The sequence below is a fragment of the Garra rufa genome, chromosome 11 (genome assembly GCF_049309525.1).
Source record: "Garra rufa chromosome 11, GarRuf1.0, whole genome shotgun sequence".
NCBI classification, from domain to species: domain Eukaryota; kingdom Metazoa; phylum Chordata; class Actinopteri; order Cypriniformes; family Cyprinidae; genus Garra; species Garra rufa.
The window spans coordinates 31,739,989-31,750,069 of record NC_133371.1 but is presented as its reverse complement, the minus strand read 5'-3'; the positions used below and the strand labels follow the sequence as shown (position 1 = coordinate 31,750,069).

The 10,081-nt window shown below is 37.1% G+C and overlaps 1 protein-coding gene across 1 annotated transcript in view; it reads right to left on the bottom strand.

Moving 5' to 3' along the window:
* Nucleotides 1-645: 645 nt before the first annotated feature.
* lonp2 (lon peptidase 2, peroxisomal) overlaps nucleotides 646-10,081 on the bottom strand; it is a 36,824-nt gene continuing 27,388 nt past the window's right edge. The window contains exons 12-15 of the mRNA XM_073850797.1: nucleotides 6,106-6,224; nucleotides 4,074-4,281; nucleotides 1,748-1,932; nucleotides 646-1,629 (exon numbers count right to left, since the gene is read on the bottom strand). Coding sequence (XP_073706898.1) covers nucleotides 1,408-1,629; nucleotides 1,748-1,932; nucleotides 4,074-4,281; nucleotides 6,106-6,224 — 734 coding nt within the window. The 3' untranslated portion in view covers nucleotides 646-1,407. The remainder of the gene's footprint in view (nucleotides 1,630-1,747; nucleotides 1,933-4,073; nucleotides 4,282-6,105; nucleotides 6,225-10,081) is intronic.

The window sequence follows — 10,081 nt, the reverse complement described above, 5'->3', positions numbered from 1 at the left end:
AACTGATTTAAAGCTAAAAGATTACGCTTGCTTGTGCAAACTCATCCGGGGCTGTTGACTTTTCACCGATTTCCCTTCGGTGTTTGCGTATACTACGCCAGAGTACGTACACGTGTAACGAGCCGGATGATAAGCTCGTGCTCATGACAGTTGGACGTGGCTGTGTATCAAAGATAAAATATTATGTAAATACTGTTTAGTTTCTCGCGAAAACTGATCGTTTCGTGTCTTAGGACATCAATGTATCGTCACGAGCCGCAGGGTGTAATTTGGATTTGTCTGTGCATGTTTTTTTTACTTTCAATCTTTTTTACTTTTTATCTTAATCTACTTTTACATCTTGAAATGCCCTGGGGGTAAGTAGATAAACATCAAATTTATCAAATTTAAAAAGAAATGATCATTTGTCTGTCTGGTGCATAAAAAATAAACTATTCTAGCATTAAAAGATATAATAAATACAAGTAAAATCATGATAAAATAATAATAATAATAGTAGTCAGTCCGGCCCATGGAATTTTCTTTTATAAACCGACCCAGCCCCCCATTAAAGAAAAGAAAATTATGTGGCCCGCTCAGAAAAAAGTTTGGGGACCCCTGATCTAAGGCAATACAGTCTGTCAGACACAGTTAAAGAGCCACAAAATGGTATTTATTGGCAAAATGGCAATGTAATTTTTATTTAGCGGGTTTTGTTGTGAAAACCCTGGTGGCAATATTTTGTATATTGTAAATTTTATATGTAACATTTAGAAAATTATGAAATCACATTTATTATTCTGATGTCAAAATGTATTCAAAACTCTGATTCAACAAGAAGTAAATATAAATGGTCAGACTGTAAATTGCCATATGATGTTCTATGAACAACACTGCAAATGAGACACTGTAAACTGCTCGTGACTTCTTAAAGGAAGAATGAGGCTTGCTACCAATTCTAGAAACATTTCCTGTAGCAACACTTTTTCCAGGCAGTTATTTAATGCTAACCTTCATTTTAAAGACATTTTGACATCCACATGTTTTAATTGTATGTAGTTGTCAACATATTAAAGAATTCCAGTTTTCATGTTTAAGAACTTTGACTTTCATTAGTCTTATTCATTTAATGAAAAACACTTGGTTAAATCACAATTCTCAAAATAACAGTGCATTTGTATAATTATCTACAGTATAAACATCTCAAATTTCACAAATTAACTTTTGTCAGTTCTTCATGAACTCTACTATGCTCTTACAATGTCAACAACAATCTGTAATTCAGAGTTTATTAAATCATAAATGAATTGGAGGAAAATTAACATTGGCTTGAATAAAGCTGATTTGCTAGTATTTAATGCATAAGGTGACAAACAATAAGTGCTTAGTGTAAAAGTCTTGGTTTATGAGATTGTCTAACAATCTTTTTCAGAGTTTACTGACAACTTGTGGACGACTAACAGCTGCAGGAAACCCGCCATCGAAGGCCGCGTTCAGGACTTCATCCAGAGTGCTGGCTAAAACAAAATCCAGGTCAGCTCGCACATGAGCAGGTATCTCCTCCAGATCTTTCTCGTTGCGCTTGGGAATGATAATTCTTTTCAGATTGGCCCGATGAGCTGCCAACACTTTATCTTTTATACCTCCCACCTGTTGAAAGACAAGATACATCTTGTGAGATCAGACAATGTATATCAGCAACTTCAGATGATGAATGGTTTTTAAATAAAATCAGTTTTCTGTGAGGCTTGTGCTTCAGGGTCCTCACCGGGAGCACCAGTCCTCTTAGAGTGATCTCGCCGGTCATGGCCACATCCGAGCGCACCAGTCGCCCGCTCAACAGCGAGGCCAGGCACGTTACTATGGTAACACCGGCGGAGGGTCCGTCCTTAGTGACGGCACCTGCTGGGAAGTGCAAGTGGATATCGGTACCCTCCAGAGGATCAGCGCTGCCTACAACAACATCATTCAAACACACACAATATAAATCATTCAATGGCTGTTGAAAATTCTTTGCCATCACAGGAATAAATTACATTTAAAAGAGTCATGAACTGCCCTTTTTTATTATTTTGCAGTTCTCTGAGGTCCCCTTATAATGTTATCAAGATTTTTACATCAAAGAACATCATAATTTAGAAGTAATAGTAATAATAAGCAATTTTATGTCCTGTTTCGCCCCCCTCATCAGAATAGACGTCAACCTTACCATTAAAGGCATAGTTCACCCAAAAATGATAATTTGATGTTTATCTGCTTTCCCCCAGTGCATCCAAGATGTAGGTGACTTTGTTTCTTCAGCAGAACACAAACGAAGATTTTTAACTCAAACCGGTGCAGTCTGCCAGCCATATAATGGCAGTGGATGGGCACCAGACCTATAAAAAGAAAAAAAAAAACATGCACAGACAAATCCAAATTACACCCCGCGGCTCGTGACGATATACTGATGTCCTAAGACACGAAACGATCGTTTTTTGCGAGAAACTGAACAGTATTTATATCATTTTTTACCTTTGATACACAGCCAAGTCCAACTGTCATGAGCACGAGTTTAGCATCAGGCACGTTACATGTGTAAGCGCTCTGGCGTAGAATACACAAACGCTGGAAGCGATCTGTCGCATGTATACGACACTCATTGTTTACACAGTGCACACAGATTGTGGGTATAGCGGCTATTCAAAATGGTAATTACTTGCGCTTATCCTGATTGTTCAAACCGATTTAAAGCTAAAAGATTATGTTTGCTTGCGCAAACTCATCCGGGACTTTTCACCGATTTCCCCTTACGGCGTTTGCGTATTCTACGCCAGAGCGCGTACATGTGTAACGAGCCGGATGGAAAGCTTGTGCTCATTACAGTTGGACGTGGCTGTGTATCAAAGGTAAAAAGTGATATAAATACTGTTCAATTTCTTGCAAAAACTGATAGTTTCGTGTCTTAGGACATCAATGTATCGTCACGAGCCGCAGGGTGTAATTTGGATTTGTCTGTGCAAGTTTTTTTTTTTTCAACTTTTATAGGTCTGGTGGCCATCCACTGCCCATAGCTTGTCAGTAATCTACGGCTCTGTGTTTTAAATGCCGCGACATTCTGAATGCACGTGATGGAGATTTAGTACTAATCACAGAACCGGCTTTACTGATGAGATACGCGTGACAATCGCATGCGATTTATCATGCAGCCCTACTGGTAACACATACATTCTCTAAGCATTTATGTCACATCCATAACGCAAAAGTCTTTATTATTTGATTTCTGCGTAGACCTGTATTCGCCTCTCGTTACAAACAGGCAGTGATGTTGAAGCAGGCATTGATCATCTTCTTCTGCTGAGGTGGTGTTTGCCACACTTTTACATCATAAGGGGCCATTCACATGTAGCGTCTTTTCAAATTTCAAATGTAGACGCGCAGCTTGCGTGCGCATAATGGAAGCGACGCGGTCGCGACGTGCACGCCGTGCGACGCGCTCGTTTTTTCCAGGCGCGTCCGCGCCGCATCGAGATAAAAACATCCTAACTTTTCAGAATGCCGCAATGCGCACCGCAGGTCATGTGACATGAACCAACCAATCAGCTTCCTCACGTTTTTCCGTTACATTGAAACCTCAGCAGAAACATGGAGGAGCAGCTCATCATTGTGGTCCAGGGATTTCCTGAACTTTATGATTTGTCAAGCCCCCATTATTTTGACGCTAATAGAAGAAACAATGCATGGAGACGCATAGGCTTGGAGCTAGAGCGCAGCTGATGGTTGCTAAGAAATGGCAGAGGCTTCCGGAGCGCAAGCGCCCGAGCGCTTTGTTGATAAGGAAGAAAGCGCCTAGCGTTTTCCACGCGTTTTTAGGTGCGACATGTGAACGGCCCCTAAAGTGGCACATTCCACAACCTGTGGTTTTGGCAGATTGACTTCAATATAAGCTGTTAGACTAACAAGAAAGTTTTGAGTTTTGAGTTGAGCTTTTATAATACAATGACCTCTTAGATGTCAAAAGGGAATTTTGGTTTCTCAGTTCATGACCCTTTTAAAAATACATTGTATTTAAAAAAAATATTCACAGAGATTTCTAGTGTATGTCTGTAACTTACCATTAGTGAGGAGGTACGTTTTGGCATTGCTGCGGAGCCAGCTGATAGCTAAATGGGCTGATTCCTTCATGACATCGCCCAGCTGTCCTGTCAGAGTCAACTGACCTTCTCCTTCCATACGACTGGCCTCCACAAACATGATCTCTCCACCCATTGGAGTCCAGGCCAGTCCGATCGCCACACCTGGTAGGGTCAGTCGCTCTGACACCTACAAACATAGACAGATCTGGTTACATACTTGTCATACATGTTGTTCCTAACACAAAAGAACTTTGTTCATCTTCGGAACACAAATTAAAATATTTCTGATGAAATCTGACCCTGCATAGACAGCAATGTAACTAACACATTCAAGGCCCAGAGAAATGTAGTAAAGACATTGTTAAAATAGTCCATGTGACATTAGTCATTGACATTGGTTTAGTGTAGTGTAATAGTCGACGAGAAAAGGCTTGGTCAACCAAAATTTTCTTAGTCACAGAAAAAAAAATGTCACGCAGTCCATGACTGGTCTATGTGGTAATACAGTACATCGGACAGGACATCCAAACGCTCACCTATCATTCATCAAACCTCAACCCCTGGCTTTTCATTGGAAAGATGTAGTAGTAACTTTATATGGCTGCTATAAATTAAAAGATTTCTAATGTTAACCTAGAAAAATGTGCACTCTTCAAGTGTCTGTACGAAGTAGGGAAGCTAAACAGTAGCGCGCTAACTGCATGGCAGATGGAAGCGCCGGTGTGATCACTTGCTCTTAAAATACTCCGTCATTTCTGGGCATACAGAGAAGTAATACATCTTTCGAATCTGTAAAGACTCTACATTTATTTGTGTGCACTCACAACGAAATGTTGCGCTTTTGTAAAATAATTAAAGAAAACAGGATGCGCTTTCTGCCGTCTCGGTCTCTTTGAACTTGAGTGCGAAACTTCGAAACTTTAAAATGAGCCAATTCAAATGTAAAACAAATATTCTCAGATTATATAATCTATATGAAACATGCACACAAGTGCACAAACTACTGCGGCGATAAGTCAGTGTTGCCGACTTCATCTCTTAAACCAAAAACCAAGAAAGCACAAGTTTATCATCATCATTTGGGTGAACTATACCTTTAAAAGAACTCTATGGAAAGAAAGCCTGATTCTATAAATGTTTCTTTTAAAAACGCTGACTTCTGTCTATTTGTATACTTGGTAAACTAACTGCAGAAAGTCAAGTGCTAACAAGCCAACAAGTTTTTGAAGGAGAAGATGTGTGTGATAGTTCAGCAGAACTCAAACAGGCTGACTTTGGCTGCCTCTGGTCTCTCCCTGACCCGTCCCCATAGGCATGGCAGGAATGCAGCCTCCATTACTGAGAAGAGAGAGCACTTCTCCTCTGAGAAACACAACAGCACACCACAGGGCCAGGGGCTAGCAGTCCGAAAGGTTTGTGGACAAATGAAGAACGATACACTAGAACGCACTGATAATGACTTCGGCACAAACTACTAGACTTTGACATTTTAGGAAGAAAATGTTAGAGGTGCTTGCTCATTCAAAACTTGCTGCTGTGAGTTCGGTGGTTGCTATGCAGTTGCTACAATGTTCTGGGTGGTTGCAAGAGCCTACTCCCAAATCCATATGATATGCTGGTCCCTAGACATACATTTTAAAATGTTTTTCAAAGAAGTCTCTTTTTCTCATCAAGGCTGCATTTACTTGAATACAAAAACAGTAATATTCTGAAATATTATTACAATTTACATGAACTGTTTTCTATTTGAATATATTTCAAAATGTAATTTATTCCTGTGTTGCAAAGCTGAATTTTCAGCATCATTACGCCAGCCTTCAGTGTCACATGATCTTTCAGAAATCATTCTAATATGCTGATTTGTGCACAAGAAACATTTCTTATTATTGTCAATGTTAAAAACCATTATGTGGAGATTTTTTGTGGAGATTTGACTTTATTATATGGAAGTTAATTAGAAACATTTCCTGAATAGACACAAAGACCCTTCAGGCATTTATTTGATACTAACCTCCATTTCAAAGATTGGCGGTCCAAGAATATCCTTAAGGGCAATGTGGTCAATAACAATTGGCATCTCTGGCGGTGCCGCTATCCCAGAATCCTCCTCCTTGTTCTCTGTATTCTGGTCTGAAAGATACAGAGATCTTTGGTGGGTAAACATTTTAAAGGTGGTTTTAAGTTTTAATTTAAAAATTGATAGGTGATTGACATTTGATGAACTAAAAGTAAACTCAATTTAAGCAGAGATGAAACCATATTAAGAAAAGTGAATTACAAGACAGAAAAAACTACACAATTTTATCACGCTGGCACTTCTATTATCATGTCTATTTAAGGCTTTTCATTAAGAAAGGTGACAGACATTGAGACCGGAGGGGAGAAAAGTGAAAAGAAAAGCGAGAAAGGGATCTGTGTGAAATAATGGAGAATTATAGGCTGTAGAAAAATGCCACAGGGGTCCAGCTAAGGCGGAGAGCAGGTGTTATCTTAATTTTGTGAGGAAAGAATAAGGTATTATAGGTTTTAATATCATACACAATAAAGAAGGCAGCTTCAGGGTGTATTTACTTTCAGCGTACATCCATGTGTCTATATTTTTTTTTAATGTGAGTGTTGTGTATTAGCCCTTGGCAAGACACACAATTATATACATACCCCTTGCTGCCCACAAGTCATGTGACTAGACTGTTAATGACATGCAAAGGAGGAGCCTCATGCTCTGAAGAACAAAGAATTAAAGTGTGTGTGCCATTCTGAGAGAAGATATATTTTGTTTTTTAGATTTCATTGTGCATGATCAGTGCACCATTCTCAAGAAAAAAAGCTTGCTTTCATAATAATTAATTATTAATAATTTATTTTAATTTAATTTTTTTTTTCACCTTAGAAACACTATACACTATAATTAATGTGATTTAATTTAACTGATTTGATTATTTTATTTTGTTTAAACAAGGAAATCAGTAGTTCTTCTAAAAAATGTTGGTCACATGACCAATCAAATTGTACTTGCTTTATTTTACAATCCTTATGTTAGATGCCAATAATTACTGAAAACTTGCATAATGTTACATCCACAGTATATTCTATAGAAGCCGGTTTCCACTATTAAATAAAAATTGTAATTGCAACCTTTTGTCTCACAATTGTGACATTTTTTTCCTCACAATTGCGAGCTTACATCTTTAATTGCGACATTTAAACTCAAATTTCTGAGAAATAAAGTCAGAATTAAAGATATAAACTTACAATTGTGATTTTTTTTCTCAGAATTGCGGGTTTATATCTCGCAATTCTCCGTTTATTACATGCAATTGCAAGTTAAGTCACAATTCTGAGAACAAAAAATCTGAATTGTGAGATATAAAGGCGCATTCGCAATTGAAAAAAAAAGTAAAAACTGTGAGATACAAACTTGCAATTGCAAGAAAAAAGTCAGAATTGTGAGATACAAATTTGCAATCCCAAGAAAACCTGAATTGCTAGATACAAACTCACATCTGCAAAAAAAGAGAGCTGCTTTATAAAAACTTGCAATTGTGAGGAAAAAAGTCAGAACTGCGAGATACAAACTCGCATTCACAAAAAAGTAAAAAAAAAAAAATAGTCAGAATTTCGAGATACAAACTCGCATTCACAAAAAAGTAAAAAAAAATAGTCCGAATTTCAAGATACAAACTCGCATTTACAAAAAAGTTAAAAAAAAAAATAGTCCGAATTTCGAGATACAAACCCACATTCACAAAAAAGTCAGAATTGTGAGGAAAAAAGTCAGAATTTCGAGATACAAACCCACATTCACAAAAAAGTCATAATTGTGAGGAAAAAAAGTCAGAATTTCGAGAAACAAACTCACATTCACAAAAAAGTTAAAAAAAAGTCAGAATTTCGAGATACAAACTCGCATTTACAAAAAAGTCAGAATTGTGAGGAAAAAAGTCAGAATTTCGAGATACAAACCCACATTCACAAAAAAGTCAGAATTGTGAGGAAAAAAGTCAGAATTTCGAGATACAAACTCACATTCACAAAAAAGTTAAAAAAAAAAACACATTTGCAAAAAAAGTCAGAACTGCGAGATATACTCACAATTGTGAGGAAAAAAGTCAGAATTTCGAGATACAAACACGCATTCACAAAAAAGTTGAAAAAAAAAGTCAGAATTGCGAGATACAAACTCGCACAAAAAAGTCAGAATTGTGAGGGAAAAAGTCAGAATTTCGAGATACAAACACGCATTCACAAAAAAAATCTGAATCGAGACAAAAAAAGTCAGAAACTGCGAGATACAAACTCACATTCACAAAAAAGTCGAAAAAAGTCAGAATTTCGAGATACAAACACGCACAAAAAAAGTCAGAATTTCGAGATACAAACACGCACAAAAAAAAGTCAGAATTGTGAGGAAAAGTCAGAATTTCGAGATACAAACACGCATTCACAAAAAAAATCTGAATCGAGACAAAAAAAAGTCAGAAACTGCGAGATACAAACTCACATTCACAAAAAAGTCAGAATTGTGAGGAAAAAAGTCAGAATTTCGAGATACAAACCCACATTCACAAAAAAGTCAGAATTGTGAGGAAAAAAGTCAGAATTTCGAGATACAAACACGCATTCACAAAAAAAATCTGAATCGAGACAAAAAAAGTCAGAATTTCGAGATACAAACTCGCATTTACAAAAAAGTCAGAATTGTGAGGAAAAAAGTCAGAATTTCGAGATACAAACCCACATTCACAAAAAAGTCAGAATTGTGAGGAAAAAAGTCAGAATTTCGAGATACAAACCCACATTCACAAAAAAGTCAGAATTGTGAGGAAAAAAGTCAGAATTTCGAGATACAAACTCACATTCACAAAAAAGTAAAAAAAAAACACATTTGCAAAAAAAGTCAGAACTGCGAGATATACTCACAATTGTGAGGAAAAAAGTCAGAATTTCGAGATACAAACACGCATTCACAAAAAAGTTGAAAAAAAAAGTCAGAATTGCGAGATACAAACTCGCACAAAAAAAGTCAGAATTGTGAGGGAAAAAGTCAGAATTTCGAGATACAAACACGCATTCACAAAAAAAATCTGAATCGAGACAAAAAAAGTCAGAAACTGCGAGATACAAACTCACATTCACAAAAAAGTCGAAAAAAGTCAGAATTTCGAGATACAAACACGCACAAAAAAAGTCAGAATTTCGAGATACAAACACGCACAAAAAAAAGTCAGAATTGTGAGGAAAAGTCAGAATTTCGAGATACAAACACGCATTCACAAAAAAAATCTGAATCGAGACAAAAAAAGTCAGAAACTGCGAGATACAAACTCACATTCACAAAAAAGTCGAAAAAAGTCAGAATTTCGAGATACAAACACGCACAAAAAAAAGTCAGAATTGTGAGGAAAAAAGTCAGAATTTCGAGATACAAACACGCATTCACAAAAAATCTGAATTGTAAGGGAAAAGTCAGAATTGCGAGATATAAACATACAAAAGAGAAAAAAGTCAGAACTGCGAGATACAAACTCACATTTACAAAAAAAGTCAGAATTGTGAATTTTTATGTAAACTTGCAATTGTGAGAAAAGTAAATCAGAATCAGATGGCTACCTAAACAACCAACTCTTTCATTTCCCTGTAACTTAGGAGGTTAATACAGACACTGAACCATAAGAAGAGCGAGATGTACTGAACGTACTGAAAGAGTTAAGATAACAGCAGGAAGAACATGCGACAGCTGTCATGATGTTCAGACTAAGAACAACACCTGCTACAGCGAAAGACAGAATGTAAAATAAAGCGCTCATACACTCATTTCAAAGCTTTATTCTGGCCACCAGGCAACATGGAGAGCAAAAGAAAACCCCTGACCCTCATCTCTCTAAATCTCACCGCAAACATGGGCCATGCAGGAGAGGATTGAGAAGCAGAGTTGGGCTAAATCAGAGTTTGAACAGAGTGTTAACTGGCTGTGCTATTACTTCTGT